Genomic DNA, 19652 nt, shown 5'->3' on the forward strand with positions numbered 1-19652 from the left:
ACAGTCCTCCTTACTAAGGAGTTCAGATTGAAAATGTTCACATGCCTGCATTAAGGTTTATTGAAGGGTACTTTCTTTAAATATTGGAAGGATGAGGTAATTTCTGACATTGGTGGAGTTTATTGTAAATATCTACTGATGCCTGTATGTTTATAATGTAACTGTGTTTATGCTCATCTTGGCTCTTTGAATTTTTCACAGTTGGAGGTTTTTTAGTGATGAAAATCATAAAACAGGAAGTTCCTCCTTTTTTAAATTTGGAAATAGAACATAATTAAACTCTTCCATGTGGCTCATGTAAAAGTGTCTGAAAACAGACTCTCTTCATTGTTGACTGTGTACACACCTCATCCAGGTCCCTTTTCTGCTTCAAGTGAATAACTGCTGCTGTTTGGGGTGAACACACACCTTGCAAGAGAAAACATCACATGAGTGTGGGTAAAAGGCAGATGGCAGACACTCCTGAGCACAAATCTAATTCGCTTTGCATCCTGTGGAGTAATGGGAGAAGAAAAGAACCAGGTGGGAGAGCTGCCCCTGCCGGACGAGTTCCCAGAACCATGTGTGGACGATGACGAGGAAAAGAGGGACAATTCTGCCGCCATGGAGGACAGCGTGGGTGAAAAGGCAGAGAAATGCAGCCCAAACGTGCTGGAGATGCTGAAGGCAGCAGAGAGCAGGAGGTCGTCTCAGGATCGGGACAAAGACAGGCCAGAGGCGGACGAGGCCGGGACAAAAGAGCCCATTGCTGAGGCTCTAAAGACTAACATGGTGAGAGGCAGACCTGCAAAGACTACAGTACTAAGAATAGTTCAGGGGCTGCAAGTTACGCCACTGCGGACGTGAATGTGCATCTACTCAGTCTGTTAATGATTTTAGCGGCACAGGATACACTTCTCTAAATATTTGACCTCCTGGGGCACTTGCTTTGTCCCTATGAGAGAAAATGGCTGAAAAAAATAAACACATAAAACTCTCAACAATCCAAGTTTCTAAATTGGCTCAACATTTAAAAATCTCTTAAATATGTCTATTAAAACCTCAAGGTGTGACAGTCAAATTCAAACAGAACTTTATTGACTCCTTTATTGACAATATTTTGTCGTGGGATCTTAAAATACAGAATTAACAAATACAAAATGTCAAATGAAAAAAAAACACATGCAAAGAGAAGTGAAAAATGCACGGATAACATTAAAAAACGGTAAATAGAGATTTTATAGATGATTTCTTGCAAAAGTGGATGTGCAGGAAGCAGTGAAGTCCAGAAAGTTTCACTTCTCCTCCTGTGATTTTCCTTTATGTAAACCAGCTTCACTTTTAGTCCTTAACCTCCTCATATTTGTTTAATTTCCTGTCTAATTAGCCTATTTTAGTTTATTTTAGACATATTGACCCAAACTAGTGATATTTAACTAACATAGAGGAACTCATTTAAATAAAAAACACCAAAAATATTATATTTTAAACTACAAGCAAAATAAAGTGCCCACAAAACAGTATAAAACAACTTCTAGAGAACAAATAGGCCTGCTAAAAATCTTAAATTGGCACATTATTTTCATATTTTAAGTATAAACAAGTTTAAGAACCCTGGTTTCTTATGCACCAGTCCATGGCTAACTGAGGCATCCAGCTGCCCCAAAACTACAACAGGACTGAGAAAAAACAAAGGCCGTATCTGAATTCTAAAGATTCTGATTGCTCACAATAATCACAAATATTACAGGTTACATTTAGTGTATTTTAGAGTATTGTGTTTAACTATTGCTATTACTCTTTTTTTAAAGTTGTGATTTAAAAATGCTGAATTGAAGACTTTAGTGGACAGAAAAATTCCACAATAACTCTAAGCCATCTCTGTGTCTCTCCGTTCTTTTGAAGCCTGTTTTTTCCACTTGGTCGGCTCTTTTCTTGCAAGGTTTTTATTCTGTCTCTCTAACACGTTCTGTCATGAATGCGCCCCTGTGTTTGCAAATCTCCTGGCCGTCTCTATCCTACACAGCCTGAGAACAGAGTGCACCATGCTGAACATAATCTCATTCATTTCAAACTCCACCCGGCCTTGAAACTCTCAGCAACATTGAGGTGTCCACTTTCTGAGAATTCACAGCTCGGAGGCCTGCGAAAAACGTTATCATTGATTCGCAGCGTGTCCTGTCACCTGTCGAGTGTGGGCGTGCTGTGACACGTCACTGTGTGAACACTTTAACTGCATTGGCTTTCTGCTTGGTTGGGTTGAGTGTCACCTTGGGAGCTCTCTGCAAGCATGAAGAAAGCATACAATCTAGCAAAAATAACTCACGACAAGGACCAGGAGACAGTGCAATCCATCTGTATAAAGGTATCTCGCTCATCTTTTTCTGTGTGGAGGTCAAGAATAGATATCAAATGTTAATATTTTCAAAGTAAATATAATTTTAGATTCACTGTGTTTACATTTATAGGGAAATTTTGTCTAGTCATTGCACAGCGAGGTTTTGAATAAGACGTGCTTTTTGATAAATGGTCGCACTTTAATTCAGCTTTCACAGCAGCTGGCTTCACTCCAAACCCTTTTTTCCTGTTAGAGACCATTAAGTTAATTTTCAGACACAGCTTAAAGTCTTTCTGCGCTAAACATTAATCGGCTTCCTGTGTCAAGTAGCCTCTGATTTGAAAGATTAAACTCAAGTGATCTTTCACGAGAACACATTTCAGAGAGCTATTATGTTCATGAGGACGTCACATTGTGCCAAAGTGCAGATTTATTTTTTACATACTGAGAAGCAACAATAAATGGAGTTGATTTGGATTTTAAATAGAAACAATTTCTTAAATTTAAATGTAGCGTTCCTTTATAATGATACCAGCAGGCCAGCTTTATGAAGATGTTGTGATGAGGATATTTTTTTTAAAAGAGAGGATTTGATTTGACTATTGTTCCCAAATGAAAGCATTCATCAGTTTGATTTCTGGCTAAATGTTAACGTGCTCTTGGGCAACACTCTACTCTGCGTTCCTGGGATGCATTCACCTGTGTTTGTGAAAGTGACATTGAATAAGAACGGATGTATTAACAGGAGCAGTAGTATTAGTTTACCTGGAGAACGGCAGTCTGAGCTGATGGAACAAACTGGAAGGAGTTGGGAGGTTTAATGACCTGAGCTCCAACACGCTCAAAAACCTGCAGTCCTGCACTTTCTTCTCGCTGCTTTTGTGTCAAATTACACTGGAGTTTGACTTACTTTTAGTACTTTATTAAACTTTAAGCAGAACTGTGAAATACCAGCACAGAAGTTTTAAAATAAAAAACAGAGATTTTAAAATATATAATAAAAATGCATTTTATTTTTCAAAGTTTTAGCAGCATTTTCTCTTTTTGCTATAATATGTAAAAGGAAATCAATAACTGGAATCTAAATAGCAATTTCTTAAATGTAGAAAACCTGGATGGTCAATAAGATGATTAACAATACAATACGACAACAATAAGATAATAGATAATTATTCATCCCAGAGAGGATTAGACAGAAACTTTTCCCACCTCCATTTGGTTTGGTTTACTTCCACATCTCCTAACAGCCAGAAAGCAGAGTTAAGGCTGTTTTCAGAAATTGAGATGCCACACAACTGCGAGACAATAGGTCACTTTTTATTTCTGCAGCAACATAAATGGACCTTTAAGAATTAAAGTGCCTATAGCATCCAGAATCAACTTTAAAGTGTATTATGTTAGATCTTCACAAAAAAAAACAACTCCAAAGTGGTATTTTGACCCATTCATGCGTCTCTGTTCATTCATCTGAAACCCTACACTCTCAATCCGCGAAAACAACCAGGTCCACACATTGTGATGTCACAAAATGGGGAACAGTCCCTTTGACGAAGGGTCTGAGCTGCCAGCACCACCCCAGGGTAACACAAACATCCACTTTCCTCGTGGATCTAGCGATGATCAGCAAAACGCTTTCACTTTAGGTTAATGTTATTTGCATGAAACACAAAGATCATGTTGGCCACATGTAATGCATCCTGCCACGATGCACAATACTCCATCTCTCACAGGTATTTTAAGTGCATTGAAGGCTAAATGTTGTTGTCAGTTGCATGTATTTAAAGTGGAGGTGAAACTCTCAGGTTGTCACTCTGTCAACCCTGATCACCTAACCCAGAAGTTTGCAACCTGTGGCTCCAGATCCACATGTGGCTGTTTTATCTCTTCATGGTGGCTCTTTGGCCAAACATGAAATAAGTCAGGGAAACTGCTGACCCAGCCATGTCCAAAGTCAGAGTCAGCAGCTCCCTGCTAAGGGCTGCCTAACCAAAACTACCTAAAGAAAACAAATAAACAAAGCCAGCAAACTAAGACTACCAACCCCAAACTAAAATAACAAAACCCAGCGGTGTAAGACTACTGAGGACTAAGAGGGGAAAAAGAACAAAAAAATAATTAAAAGAAAAATAGAATAGCATTTTTTTAAGTAAAGATTAATTAATTAGCATTTATTTAATTTCGATTTGTTAAATGTATAAATTGATGGCTTAGGTGCACACAGATGGTAAACTTTGTAGGTTTTTACATCCCTGCTAACTTGAAGATGTTTTGTTTGCTCAACTCTACCTCCAGAATGAAAAGATTTTATATGCAAAGAAAAACTTTGGTAAAAAAAAAAAATATGATCTTTTATGAGAAGCACATATGATCTCATGCTGCACAACAAGGGTTAATAGCTGTCCAGAGCTGCACTGAGATGATCCTGTTTGGCACTTTGGTAAAGTAGTTATTTGAGCTTCTGTCAAACATAAAAAGAGATTTAAAAAAGTCAAATTTTGAGAGATGCTAGGTTCTTTTAAGATTTTTTGCCTTTATTTGTGCCAAAAAATATACATGATTATTATTTATTATTTAAAAAAGGGAGTTTATGAATTTAGATCAAAATGTCTTAAAGGCTAAAGTAAGACTATCCGGCTCCTTCTAGGTTTTGACCAGTAGAAAACGAAACCAAATGGCTCTTGTACTGTTAAAGGTTGCTGACCCCTGACCTAACCTAATTTTAACCCTTTATCTGGGTCTGTAAGTTTTTAGAATATTATTTATAAAAACTTACAGATTATGTGTGAATAGTCACTTTTTTATCATTTGGTTTTCAACATGCACGTCCATCTTTGCAAAAGTTTGGAGCAAAAGGCGGAGCCTCAGAGATCGAGGCGTCTTTCTTCCGGGTAGGAAAAAAAGCTTGCTAAACGAACTCATATTTCATAAAAAATGTGTTTTTATGATGTAGGCCCTTTGAGGCTGTTACAAAAAGTGAGATGTCACACAACTTTTCCTGCAGCACCATAAATAAACCTTTTAGAAGTAATAATCGACCACAGCTCCCAAGTTACGCATTGTCCCACTCACTTGAGGACAACCATTAAGTGAGTGGTTAAGAATTTAAAGGGGCAGAACACAAAGTAAGACTTTTATCTGCTATCTCAGAGTTCCAAAGATGGATTTTTTAGAAGAACTATTTTAGAAGAAACATTGTTCAATCTTTGCAAGTTGTGGAAAATGTTTATCTTTTATTTTTGCAAACAAGATGAACTGGGTTTCTCTTACCAGCTTGTACTGCAGCTGCTAGCATGAAGGTGGAATTTCCTATTTCCTGATATAAGCATGCGAGGCAAAGAAATACCTGCTAGCTCCATTAGTCTTCTAACACCCCATAATGATTTTCTGTGGAGTTGACCACACCAGAATTCGCCAGTTTGTATAAATGAATTAACTTTATATAATTCTATAAAGTTAAAGTATATAATAGAACTATATGTCAGCAACTGGTGGTAAAGGACCCAAAAGCCTGGAGACAGAAACTCAAAGATCTAATAAATAAACTTAACTTCCCTTAGCAAAAATAAATAAATAAATAAAAAATACACCTGAAGTTTATTATATTAATTATAATTTAGCATAAGAATAAGTATAGCAAGTGCGTATTCTATAGGAAGTATAGGAAGTATACTAACTGAAAACTTCTTCAGACTAAATTGGAACATTTTAAATTTATAATACATAAATAAAAGGTACATAAGTACATAATTAACAGCTTGAGCCGGTATGACTGTGGCAGGTGTAACACAAAACAGAAGATGAAGAACCAAAAAAAACAAAACACAGAAAAACAAAACTAAAGGGCACCATCCTCACAGTACCTGTCCGTAAAGGGCAGATCCCAGATGGCCAAACACAAAACAGTGAAGAGGAAAACAAAACCAGAAAATTGTAAAGGTCCTTGCAGATTCAACAGGGGTTAGGGGTAATGTTAGAATGTGGGAGTGTCTTTGTGGGGCTGTGTGGGTGTGTGCAGCACAAGTGAATCCTCATTAAAGCTGAATGTTAGGTTTAAAGCAAGCAACCAACGAGCAGAAATGGCTAGCACACTGGATCAGCAGCATCTGCAAAGACAGGACGGGGGATGTAAGACATGGTGAGGCTGTGAAAAAGTTCAACCAAATGTTGTGTCAATTTTATCCAACAGTACTCAGAAGAGTCCTAGTTTGTGTGGGTTTATTTTCTCTGTCGTTCTGATAACTGCTGTTTTTTCTTCTTTTTTTTTTCTCTCAGCAGATCCAGTTCAATGATGAGAAACAAGAATTCAACAAACTGCCCAACAAATCGGGCCATCGCTCGATGCCCCGATCCACCTCTCAGTCATCTACAGACAGCTTCAGCTCAGGTACAATCCTTCTTCTTTGGTATAAAACTATGTTGTCAGCTCTAGTTTTCTGAACAGTATTACCCCTACAGCTAAGGGTGAATTTTTTTCTTTATCATTTTACCTTAGCTTTAAATGGAAGAAAATGTGTTGTGAATATTGTAGCTGTATGATTGTGACCATGAAAATTGTGTTTTTAACATGTTCTTGTAGCATTTTTCTCATGATGGAGACATGTATAAAATAATTTAAGATTAAAACTGCATTTCTGAGTATGTCTTTATTCAAATCAGGATGAAAACCTACATATTGAAAAAACTTTGGTTTGTGGTGCAATAACTGTCATGGACAGACTTAAGTTTTCATGCTCCACTACAATTATTAAGCATCCATTTGGAGTCAAATAGATCCATTGAGATCCATTTTTCCCATCTGAACTGTGTAGCTGAATATCTCTGATATTCCTCGCTAACGTTAGCTTGGACTTATTAAGTGCTGCAAGCTAGCAGGAGAGAGTGTAAACAAAGGGATGATGGGAAATCAGCAGAGGCTAATTTCCATGCTAAAAGTCCCACCTACTATTCAGAGGTGAATTACTAATGAGTTCCTGCTCCTTTGTAGAAAATATGTCTTAAGAAACCTTTTTTTATTATTATTTTAGCCAAAAACTGCATAATAATAATTAGATGACCATTAGGAACCATTTTACAATAGAAAAATATAGTTGGATTGGGAATTGTAGATAGAGTTCATCGAGGTATTCATAGAAGATCTCATTCCTGCAATCAACAAAAACGAATGATTTTTGTTCACAAAATCTTCTTTGATATGTTTGTCATCCTTAATTTAGCTTTAAGTTTTCATTATTCATAGACTTTGTTGTCAGATCAAAATGTTAGAATAGATTCAAAATGGTGATCATGAGGTTTTGTGTTGATCTGTGCCTGACAGTCTCAAACATTTTGTCTTGTCTTTTTATTGCAGTGAGCAATGAGAGCTCTGAAGACGAACTGTCACCACAAAACAAACAGCAGAAGAACTCCAAAGGCTTCAGTGACTTCTGCATTAAAAACATCAAACAAGCTGATTTTGGTCGCAAAGAAATAGAGATTGCCCAACAAGGTAAGAAATGGTGTGTGTGTTTTTTGACAGAGGGGATATCTTTGAATATATATTGTTTTAAAAAAGAAGAGAAAACTAAAATTTTTCTTGCTTGGATGTTTGGATCTGTTTCTAGAAATGTCTGCATTGATGATTTTGAGGAAAAAAACGGGGGGAGAGAAACCTCTGGCTGGAGCGAATGTTGTGGGGTGTACACACATCACTGCACAGACGGCGGTCAGTACAAAATAATCATTACATTTACGTGTCCAGGTACTTCAGTTGACAAAGAGCTATTAAGCTTTAATCTGTAACATTTTCAGCATTTCATTTTTTTAAATAATTTTTACTGTAAAACTCGTAAAAATACAATACAAAGTGCTAAGAATGTATCCGTGTCTTTACATTCTGAGGCAGGTCTTGATTGAAACTCTGGCAGCTTTAGGAGCTCAGTGTCGCTGGTCTGCCTGCAACATTTTCTCCACCCAGAACGCTGTCGCCGCCGCTCTGGCTGAAGGTGGTAAGTCACTGTGCTGCTATCTCCATCTGACTCATCAACTTGAGTTCACCTCCTAAACCTCTTTCTCTTACAGGAATCTCAGTGTTTGCCTGGAAAGGGGAATCGGAGGATGACTTCTGGTGGTGTATTGACCAGTGTGTTGCTGCTGATGGATGGCAACCCAACTTGGTGGGTTGATGGGAGAGCAAAAACAACAAAAGTTGGAAAATTTTCAAAGCTTTTGTCTTTAATTCCAAATAATTTTTAAATAATTTGGGAATTGGTAGTGATTTATTTCAATCAAAACAAATTAAAGGAAAATGTATGCCTGATTTTATTATTATATGTATATGAAACTTAGGGGAATTAGTCATGATTTGTTTGGAAATGTTAAAAAAATGAAACAGTAAAAGAAGATAAAGAAACACTTACACACGCATATATATATATATATATATATATATATATATATATATATATATATATATATATATACATGCTGTATACATAAAAAACATGTTTTAAAAAAAATGCTTTATTAAAGGGCTCTGCAGAGATCCTGCAAGCCACACATCAATTAATAAAAAATAATAAACTGTAAATCAAACAAAGAAGCTTCCAAACATTTGTAAAGTTTTAAACATTCAGATTTTCTGTTGAAATCCATTAAACTTTTTACAATTTAGTTGCTGCTTCAATTTAGATCTGCCACTGAACACGGTGTTCACTTGCTGGACTGCATGCTCACTTCAACTTCAATTTCATAAAATTTTCAAGATTAACAATTTACAAGATTTACAGTGTAAATTTACAAAAAAAAAAAAAAAACCTGTAATGTTACTTTGTTTTTTTGTGGCCCTAATAGTTTGTCGTAAAAAACAGACTAATACTGCTAAAACTAATGCTGCTTTGACTATGCTTAACACCAGCACTGTTAGCAGCACACACAAAAATACAAACCCACACCGCTACATGTTAGCATATTCATAATAACAGCCTTGTTAGCAAGTCTTAAAGAAAACAGACTGATACCATTAAAACAAACGTTACTGTGACTACACTCCCAACCTTGTTATTAAACAAGTAAAAAAAAAACTATTATCTGACACCGCTAACTATTAGCTGTTAGCTTATGCACAGTAACGCTAAACCTTGTTTGAAATCTTTAAAAACAGACTGAATCATCTAAAACAAAAATTGCTGTGACTACCTAACTTCCATGTTAGTAACGTGGAAAACAACAGTCCAACATATTCACTCTTAACACTCAATCTTGTTTGCAGTTTGTAAAAAAACTAGGGCTGTGAACATTACCGCATTAACACACGCGATTGATCAAACAGAATTAACACGTTAATATTCATTTAAGCTTCCACGGCGTGTTTTTGTTCAGAAGCTGCATATTGTCATAAAGTTTACCTAGTAAAACATTGTGATTATTAGTGATTAATCACAACACAAAAGTGTGATTAATCTATTTTTATTTTAATTGATTGACAGCCTTAATTAAAAAGAAATGTTCTGTTTTGCGTTTGATTTTATATTGGGATTATTCGCGAATAATAAGTGGTCGGCAAGTACTGTACCAAAAAATTAAGTTAATTGTAATTAATGGCAATTAATTTTTTCCCAAGTTTGCGATTAATTAGTTAATATTTTTTAATCGATTCCCGGCTCTAAAAAACACAATCTGCTACATGCTAGCATATTCACAATGACACTTGATCTTGTTTGCAACTTGTAAAAAAAAAAAAGCTAATTTCTGCAGTTCACTACTCGTCAGTGACTAATCGCTCTGTTATTTTTTATTTTTTTTAAATTAAGGTTTCAAGTGCACCTTTTACTGCGACAAATACTGTATCTGTGAATGAAATTGCTCCACTCAGCCTAACTGTGAACACAGCCTACTCTCCACAACTTTGACTCTTGTCAGATTCTGGATGACGGAGGAGACATGACCCACTGGATCTATAAAAAGCATCCGTCTTCGTTTAAGAAGTTGAAAGGCATTGTGGAGGAAAGTGTGACGGGAGTATATCGGTAAGTTCTTCACAAAAAGCCCAAATCGTGACATTGGAAGTCATACTCATTCTGTTGTGTCTCTGTGTTTCAGGTTGTACCAGCTCTCAAAGAAAGGCAAACTGTGTATTCCTGCCATGAACGTAAATGACTCTGTGACCAAGCAAAAATTTGACAACCTTTATTGCTGCAAAGAGTCGATAGTGGACGGGTAAATACTCATGTTGTGGCAATAAACAGAGAAGTGTGCTCATTTAGTGACCTCATTCTCTTGAACTCCTGGTTTAGGTTAAAGAGAACTACGGATGTCATGTTTGGAGGAAAGCAGGTGGTTGTGTGCGGATATGGGGAAGTCAGTGAGATGATATTATACAATGTGTGTCCTCATGTTAAGACCTCGTATTTAAATGAGCCCAGCAGCTTCTTTTCCTTTTCTGTGCAGGTTGGCAAAGGCAGCTGTGCTGCCCTGAAAGCACTCGGCGCCATCGTTTACGTCACAGAAGTGGATCCCATTTGTGCCCTTCAGGCGTGGTATGAAAAGAGGAGGCTTTTACCACCACAGACACAAAGAAATCCTTTTTTTTTAACAAAAACACTACAAACCCCCCTCTCTTCTGTCTGTCCTTCCAGCATGGATGGCTTCAGAGTGATTACCCTGACGGAAATCATCAGACAGGTAGACATGGTCATCACCTGTACAGGTACAGGAAATCTATTTCTGTATTCTGATGACAATGCTGTGAGGAGATGACCAAATGTTCATGTTTGGTTTGATCTTTGGCTCTCTACAGGAAACAGGAACATTGTGGGAAGAGAACATTTTGACAAAATGAAAAGTGGCTGCATAGTTTGCAACATGGGACACTCCAACACTGAAATAGATTTGGTAAATGTTCTACGAGTTGCAGTCTCTGTGCTCGAGCACGTGTGGGTGTTTACAGTCGATTTCTTTTCTTTTTTTTCAGGCATCTCTGCAGACGACAGAGCTGAAGTGGCAGAGAGTGAGGCCTCACGTCGACCACATCGTCTGGCCCGATGGCAAGCGAGTTATTCTGCTGGCTGAGGTGATCGAGATGTTTCTGCTTTGGGCACAAAGACCTCAGAGACGTAACTTTAGCTCAGATCATTGACAAATGAGTTAAATTTGATCTGAGCAGGAAGGAACTATGAGAGCAAGATGAGAACCAGAGATACAAACAGTATATTAAAGGAAAATGCATCCCGGGATTAGTTTCATTTTGTACTGATTGTTTTTGAGACATATTTGACACAAACTTTGAGGCAAGTTAAGTGGGAAGACAACAAGAGAGTTTGGTTTTAAAGCCCCAAAAGCGTTCCCGATGATCTTTTCATTATGAATTCTACCATTTGCAGCCAAAACTTAAAAAAAAAAAAACTTTCCCTTTCTAGAACATAGTTTTTGCAGAGCAGTAGGGGTTCATTTTATTTATTTAAAAGGGACAGGTCCAAAAAAAAAAAAAAACATTGTTACAATCTCAAATACAACTGATGCCCTGTCCAAATGCCATCTAGCTAACAGCTAATTTGCTGAGCAGATTCTTGAGAATAAACAAAAAAAGCAACAAAATGCATCCAATCCAGAACAATCACAAAAAACCACTGGCAGAACTATGGTTCTAATGTTCACAGTCTTGATTGGACTCAAGCCATTGTTTTAGTCTGGGAGGGCTTTTAATTTGGCAGGTATGGTGTTCCAGATCTGTGGACCTTTTACTGGGAAGAAGCTTTGACCAAATGCAGGCCTACATTTGACTGGTCTGCAGTCACCATCACAGCTCCTCTAGTGGAAACTCCTCGGCTTTGTTGTTTATGATTTCCTGGGCAAGACCATTAATGGATTTAAAAAATTATTTTCGAAAGAATACTTTATAAAATTTTTAAAACTTAATAAATGAATCTTTTCTAAAATCCTACAGTGGTGCCATGGAGTTAATTAGAAATTCACCTCTGAGTTGTGGACTGTTGGCGTAGACTAAGCCTCCCTTTGTTTCCCATGATTTCTTTATTTACATTCTCTCTTGCTTGACTACAGCCCCTCAAAACCTAATATTAGCGGCGAACAGTCTCTGAGCTATTTAGCCGTACAGTTTTAAGCCAGATGTCAGCTCGGATAAAGACAAAATATATATATATATCTAGAAGTAGATGCATCAGAATGGACCAAAGCAGGGAGCTTATGGCCCCCCTGGATATTTTCTACGTCACAAATGCAATCTTTTTCAAACTGCGTTTTTTTCATCTGTTCCTGATTCACAACAATTGGAGCAAAGAAATATTCAGAAATGCAATTTTAAGCCTAATTTTCTTTATATATGTCCTCCATCATGAGAAAAATGCAACAATGACATGTTAAAAACATCAAAATTTTCATTGGATTGAGTCTTAACATCAGATATTGGGATGGACATAATGTACCTGAAGCCCAATCAAGCTGTGATTTTGTCCACAGCAAGTGTTTTGACTTTTGTAACCAGTAAATCAGGTTTTTTCCGTAGAAATCTACCCAAAATACTAACGCCTTGGTAGATACATTTTTATGGTATAAAAAAACAAAATGAGATCAAAATGATCCACAAGACATTTTCCTAATAATTCCACACATTGCATATTGAACAATGCATTTTATTTTGAAAAATAATGAATTTAATACAGTTTTGTTTTTTCTGTCAGGGCCGGTTGCTGAATCTGAGCTGCTCCACTGTCCCGTCGTTTGTTCTTTCCATCACAGCCACGACTCAGGTCTGAAATGTGTTTTTCAACCCTCTCAGAGCAGAGTTAGGTGTCCTCATCAGCTGTGATAATTCAGGTTCATGTTCTTCAGGCTTTGGCTCTAATAGAACTGTACAACGCCCCTGATGGTCGATACAAACAAGACATCTACCTACTGCCAAAGAAGATGGGCAAGTTCCTGTCTTTAATAATGACCTACATTAGTTTTAAAAAATAATGTCAATGATGTGTGTCTGCATTTTCAGATGAGTATGTAGCCAGTCTCCACCTGCCTACATTTGACGCTCACCTCACAGAACTCACAGACGATCAGGCCAAATACTTGGGTATCAGCAAATATGGACCCTTCAAACCCAACTATTACAGGTGAGACAAAGATTTTCCAAATAGAAACAAAACACACAATTATAGGTTGAAATGTGCTAACATTATTTCTTTCTCCTTAAAATAGGTATTAAACTTCTCTGTAGCAGCTTGAATGGAGCAACGGCGCCCTCTGCAGTCGAATGCACAGAGGACGACATCAGTTTTATTTTGTCTTTAAGTTGTTTTTTGTGCAGTTGATGTTCCTGCTTAGATTCTCTATCAGTCTTACATCTCATCTCTATATATACATCACTTTAAATTAAGGAGCAAAACGAACAGCTTAGTCTGAACCCTTCAAGAGACACGACAGGTTCTGTCCACAAGGGGGCGCAAGAGTCTCTTTGTTTTAGAAAAGTTACTCTCTCTCAGAAGCTTCATCTGGTGGTAAATGTCTGACATAATTACATTTAAACCAATGTGAGTGTGTCTATGTTTCTATAAATTTACATTGAATATGTTTTTCTTTTCAAAATATTAAAATTTGAGGAGAAAAACAGTTTTAAGATTGAAACCCATGTTTATTAAACTACACACATTCATTTATTTAGGGTAAAAGATAAGACAACTTTTTTTGCTGAAACCCAAGTCTGTTGAGTGGACAAAGATGAAACAACATCTCCATGTACATCTCTGCAAAGATTATTTTGATGTTTTTATGTATCTTTAGAATGAACCACTTTAATAAACGATCTGTGTAAAGAAAAAAACTGGTGTTCAATACAGAGAAATAGGAAGTGTTTCATATTTGTCATATTAAAATATTTTCTGAGTAGAGTCACAGTTATGTGTAAATATCCACTCACATTTAACCCTTTGACACATATCCATGAAAATATGCCACTTGATCTTCGAAATTAGCATAATTTGGCATCTACTGGAAAGCAAAAACAAATTATTGATAGATATAAATTCAGGTGGGGTTGATACGTCTCTGCAAGACGTCAAAAATACTATGGGGTTAATGGCTTTTGATATTTGGTCATTTAAAGAAGCAATTTAACAAAATAACCTTGAATTCATGCAAAAAGAAACTTCTTTCTTAGAATAAATTGGCGAAATTATTGAGTACAAGCTTTTAGATGTAAAAGTTTTTGCATAATTGTGATACAAAATTAAGATAGGTTGAGTTACAACTAAAGGGGGTCACAGCATTGATCCCTGAGGTACCCCTGAAGAGGCAACACAATAAAAAGTTTTATTTTCTCTTAAAACTTTAAACACAAACCCAGTAAAAATGTGTTACACATGATTTGATATTTTTGTTCACTACTAGAGCTTCAAACTTTGTGGGTCTTTAAAAACATTTTTTCCACGCTCTCCTCCCTTAAATTTTCGCACCAATAAGCTTAATAAAAAAGTTTTAAAACTTTCAAGTTTTTTCCTTGACCACTGACGAAGTTTAAGAAGTGAGAACCAGTTCACTGTGTTTGCTAAATAACTAATAAAAGTGTTAAATAACATGATAAGAAACATTTAATCAGAAAAGGTTGTTTTTATCTGATTAAACTCAAATTTAGGATTTTTCTTTTTTTTGTTTGCTTCAGAACTATTAATACCAGAATACTAGATTAGTATTGGTTGAGCTCAAAAGAGTTCTCAGATCTTCTCTGCCTTAGATGCACCACGGAGTTGTAGTTTAAGTCCCTCCTATGTGACATCATTAACCCCGTTCCGAGAAAATCCATCTGGTCATATGACGGTCTTTATCTGTTTTCCTTGATTGTGTCTTCCGATGGTCATGAAGTCCTAAAAATACCCACCTGGATTACTGTAATCCATGGACATGTGTGTGTTATTCACCTATAGCCACCTTCTCCCCCCAGGTGTTAGTTAAGATGAAGTCTAGCTAGAATCTGTAAAGTCCTTCTGTAAAAAAATACAAATTATTATGTCTATCAATACAGTAAATCCGTTTTTTCCATGCTAAATCAGGTTTTAAATCAGCAGATAAGTGGACACCATTTTTTTCCCCTGAGACCCAAAACTTCCAGAAATTCTGTTTTACCTTTATGAAATTTATTTAAGTAATAATGAATATTTTCTGCATTAAAATGTGAAGATGTTCCCTACAAATGTTGTGAGGTTATACTGATTTGATTAAAAATGACAACACAGGACACTAAAATCTTGATCAATCAGAAGCTATAAAAAGAGAAATTGTTAACTTTTTATTTAAAAACAGAAACTGAGCTCCTGACAACTAAAACATGTTGCTTTGAAGAGCGTAAGGCTTTAAAAAGCATATATTCTCATTTCTGATAGAGACAGTTTTAATGATTTCATTTTTCCTAAAAACCAACAAATACTTGTGTTTATGTGCATCATTTGATCGGGTCACTGAACAAATCTTCCATGTACTTCAGGGCTTTAAAACTAAAGGCTTTTTTAAAGGATGGATGTAAATGTGACCCTTTTTTGGCTTAAAATGAGTATTAAAGAGCAGATTTGGAATACCCTCTCTTAAATATTTTTAAAAAAAATGTGAATTTGGGTTTTTTAGATCCACCAGAAGAGTAATGATGCACAGGAGAGATCATTAGAAGTTCTTAACTGCACACAAACTGAGTTATATTGTCTCATCTGTACACAGCTTGCAAAAAAGTGAGTAATTTGAACAGTTGGATTAGTAAAAACATACTTTCAATGACGAGAAGCAATTGAACAACCACTAGAGTAAAAGATGTCTTTCACACCCGATCTAATTTAATGATTGTGTTCTCTTGTGTTACCCAGCTGTCATAACCGGTGTGTGTGAGTGTCACGGCGCAGGACTGCCGGTAATCCACTGGTCGGTGATGCATCTGAGGAAGACAGATGGACAGGGCAGCCTAAATATTGCTGGGCTTGTAAGCTCAGTTTGCAGGCAGTTTTAGCAACCAGGAAGTATCAGGATTGGATGTGTGTGTGTGTGTGTGCGCTTATGTGTGTGTGACCTTGTCTCCTCCCAGTGAGGGATTCTCCATAAAGAGCTTTGATGCCTTCTCTGCATCACTACAGGCTCTAATCACTTGTACCAGCTGTCAGCATGTCCGTCTCCCTCCTGGCTCTCTCTGCTGGCACCACTTAACCCCACATCCTCTGCAGGCCGCCATAATGGACTCTAGCAGAGTCGGAGCTGAAACATGATAAACACGCATCAGCTGCTGATTGCTGAGACGGCTCCTGTTGTTGCTCCTCATAGGAACTATTTATATTTTTCTATGGCGCTTTTAAGTTTCTATAAGTTCTCATGACTCTAAAACTTGGGGTAAATGTTACAAAAGTTACAGTAAAGGTTCTTAAAAATGGGTTAATAGCCACTTTATAGTGGATTACTCTACATTTAAGCAAACATATTTTAAACTGTTTTAAAATATGTAAGTTACCTGCTCTAAAGCTGTTAATTATTTGTGTTTACTGGTTGAGTTTTCTATATTTCGCTGAAACAAACTCTCACTGGTCATCTCTTTTTACGGCCTGATGGTCTTCACTCCTTGTTTTTTTCTTGTTCCATGTTTTTGCTTCGTAACATTCACTTTTAGAAGGTTTGTTCATTTAATTAAGTTCTCGTCTACAAGGCGGTCTTCTCCACTTTGGTGCTTCAAATCACATTTCCTGAGAAACAAAATCTATGTAAATTAAAAAAAAATAAATTAAATCAAAAACACTTCAGGTACTCCTCATAAAAAATCAAAATTCACAAAGAAAATTAATTTGAAAATATTCTTTATCTTGTGAAGGAAAAAAGTGTTCCTGAACAGATTACAGAATAATCTTGAGAAATCAATAAAAGAGCCAAATTCAATTGTTGCATTTAAAAAAACTGTGAACAAACAAATGTTCAGACAATATGAACTATAAGGATGTGGGGAATAAACAAAAAAAAAGTTCTGAGGCATTTAATGTATTTTTTGTTGTGCCTTTTTTGTTTTGTTTTAATTTACTTTTGCAGCCATTTGATGTATTTATGTTACATTACAAAGAAATATATTTGGTTAAAGTAGTTTGATTGGTTTGGTTAAATGGGGCATTTCTGTCTCCTTTAATTTTTACTGTAACATTATGTCATTTATTGCTGCATGCTATAATAAATAAATAAATAAAATGATATACTTTTAGTTCTTCAAAGGAAGAACATCCCAAAATAAGAGCAGTAAAGTTTTGGGTATTAATTTTGCAATGTTTTATTGACCCTTGCAGCCAAATATTAACCTTTTTTTTTTAAAGTTGTCAAAAACACTGGAACCACTTGTATATGGAAGGTTTATGACAAATAAAGCTGTTTAATGTTGCTCATTGAACAAGATATTTTACAGAAAGGTTGTTATAGTCCATCCATTCTTGGAGGGAAATAACAAACACAGATTCCCTCTGGTGCCTCAAAAACCTAGTTGAACCTTTAACCTTTTATTGTTGTATTTGTATGAACTCATGGGATCTAAAATATATGAGAAAATGTAACAAGTGCAACGTTCAGACATTGATCAGGAGCAAAAAAAACACGTCTCGAGCACACTTTTCAATTTATTTTATTTTCCTTCAATTCATCAACTCTTTTATCACAATTACATACATTTCTCATTTTAAAGAAATAGAAAAAAACAGAGCTTAATTTGAAAATACAAATGTTGATTTGGGATTTTAAAATAGCAATATATTGTAAAATTAGTGTGTTAAAGAGGGGAGAAAATCATGTTATCAAATGGTTTCTTTTACAGACAATACTTGCAGGTTTAATAACACATTTGATGCATGTCAGCTCAACAAAGACCGTCTCTTTTTGCTCTGCTCAGAACTCCCACAGAGGGTGTGAAAAGTCCGAACAGGTACAAAAAAAGATCATAAATAGAATTTAGACAGAAAGGATAAAAAGTGCAGATGTTATTTTAAAGAGAATGGGTAAAACTGAACACAAATCGGTCAAAATTTTCTGTAAACTGTATGCAAAATGTCCAAAAAAAAAAGAAAAACTGAGCATCCATATTTTATAAGAAATTGAGTTTTTAATTGTACTCATAAATGATCCAGAATTTGAAGATATTTTCAATAGTGTCTGGATCACTAAACCTGTCAAATAGATATGAAAATATTCAAAAAAAAAGTCTGATCTTTTCGTCGTCCTAATGGAGACCTTAACTGTTCCAGTGCAGGAACAAAGCATTGATTGAAATAAAGAAGAAAAAGAATCTCAATGAGTAAAATGTCCGTAGGGTTTAAAGATTGTCTGCAGAATGACATCACTGGTGGATCTCGTGCAGCTTGACTGCGATCAGATTGCACACAGAGCTTCTCCTGTTCCTCCTTTACACGAACAGGAGCAACCATTGATTTATTGATCGAGGAGATCAACTCGGTGCTTAATAGCCTGTGCATATAGATTTATGTGTTGTGGTCCGACAATCAAAGCAGGACTCGGTTCATTCCTTCAGTGTTTGAGGTGTAAGCTTACATAGAAGTTAAATGTAGTGATCAGTGAAGTGCAGCCGGAGGGTCTTCAAAGGGGGGATGAGAGGAAAGACTCACTAAACTAGTAAAACATTGTCTATGACTAAATGATCAACATTTAAGGAGCGTAAAGCATCCTTCTCCTCCTTTGTTGGTGAAGAGTCGATTGGTTCAAAGCTCTCAAGTCAGTTGTTGGCAAGTCTAGAACCACCGGATCCTTCCAGCACCACCAGAGTGAGTTCTACCATTGCCAAACACCGCAGGAGAGCGTGCTGATCACCGGATCCCTGCAAAACACAAATCCACTGCACAGGCCTCCATTAGATCCCACACATGCAGCCGGTCGCCTCTCTTGTCCCATATTGGCACCACACATGATTGCTCAGACAGCGAGAGAGAACAGCAAAAATGTGCTAGTGCCAAAACGGGCAAAAGAGTTGAGCTGAGTCGGTTCCAGACAGTCGAAACGGCACAAAGACATTGTGGTTCTGTCTCTACTCTGTTTATGGCCCTATGGTAATTCACTGATAGAGTGCTGTGACAGTGAATTCTACCAGTGCCATACACAGAACAGGAGGAGTTGTAGATGCTGGAGGAGAAGGAAAACTGAACTTATGTTCTCTTTGGAGGTCATTTACTTTTTAGATTTGAAAGATTTAATTTAACTAAAACCTGCATCAGAATTCTTTCCATCACACGCCTGAGAGTTCCTTTCTCGGTGTCTGCCTTCCTGAGAGCCAGTGGAACAGGTCTGCGGCTCAGATTGATCCTGGCTGTAGGGAATGATGCGCTAAGTGATTTTTGAGATGCTC

The 19652-nt window shown here is 36.6% G+C and overlaps 1 protein-coding gene across 6 annotated transcripts; it reads left to right on the forward strand.

The window, feature by feature from the left end:
- The first annotated feature begins 425 nt into the window (after positions 1-425).
- LOC112152905 (S-adenosylhomocysteine hydrolase-like protein 1) lies at positions 426-14186 on the forward strand. 6 transcript variants are annotated; one of them, XM_024282759.2, is made up of 17 exons: positions 427-771; positions 6590-6701; positions 7665-7802; positions 7918-8018; positions 8199-8301; positions 8375-8469; positions 10214-10320; positions 10394-10510; positions 10588-10651; positions 10742-10830; positions 10930-11000; positions 11091-11185; positions 11265-11363; positions 12991-13059; positions 13142-13220; positions 13296-13416; positions 13502-14185. In XM_024282759.2, the coding sequence occupies exons 1-17, from the start codon at positions 502-504 to the stop codon at positions 13506-13508; spliced, it is 1737 nt and encodes a 578-aa protein (XP_024138527.1). In that variant the 5' UTR covers positions 427-501; the 3' UTR covers positions 13509-14185. The 6 variants fall into 6 exon arrangements, with proteins under 6 accessions (XP_024138525.1, XP_024138526.1, XP_024138528.1 ...); XM_024282757.2 differs by having other exon boundaries at positions 426-771; positions 10588-10830; positions 13502-14186; XM_024282758.2 differs by having other exon boundaries at positions 426-771; positions 6593-6701; positions 10588-10830; positions 13502-14186.
- The last annotated feature ends 5466 nt before the right edge of the window (positions 14187-19652 follow it).

Source organism: Oryzias melastigma, linkage group LG6, assembly GCF_002922805.2.
Source record: "Oryzias melastigma strain HK-1 linkage group LG6, ASM292280v2, whole genome shotgun sequence".
In the NCBI taxonomy this organism is placed as follows: Eukaryota; Metazoa; Chordata; class Actinopteri; order Beloniformes; family Adrianichthyidae; genus Oryzias; species Oryzias melastigma.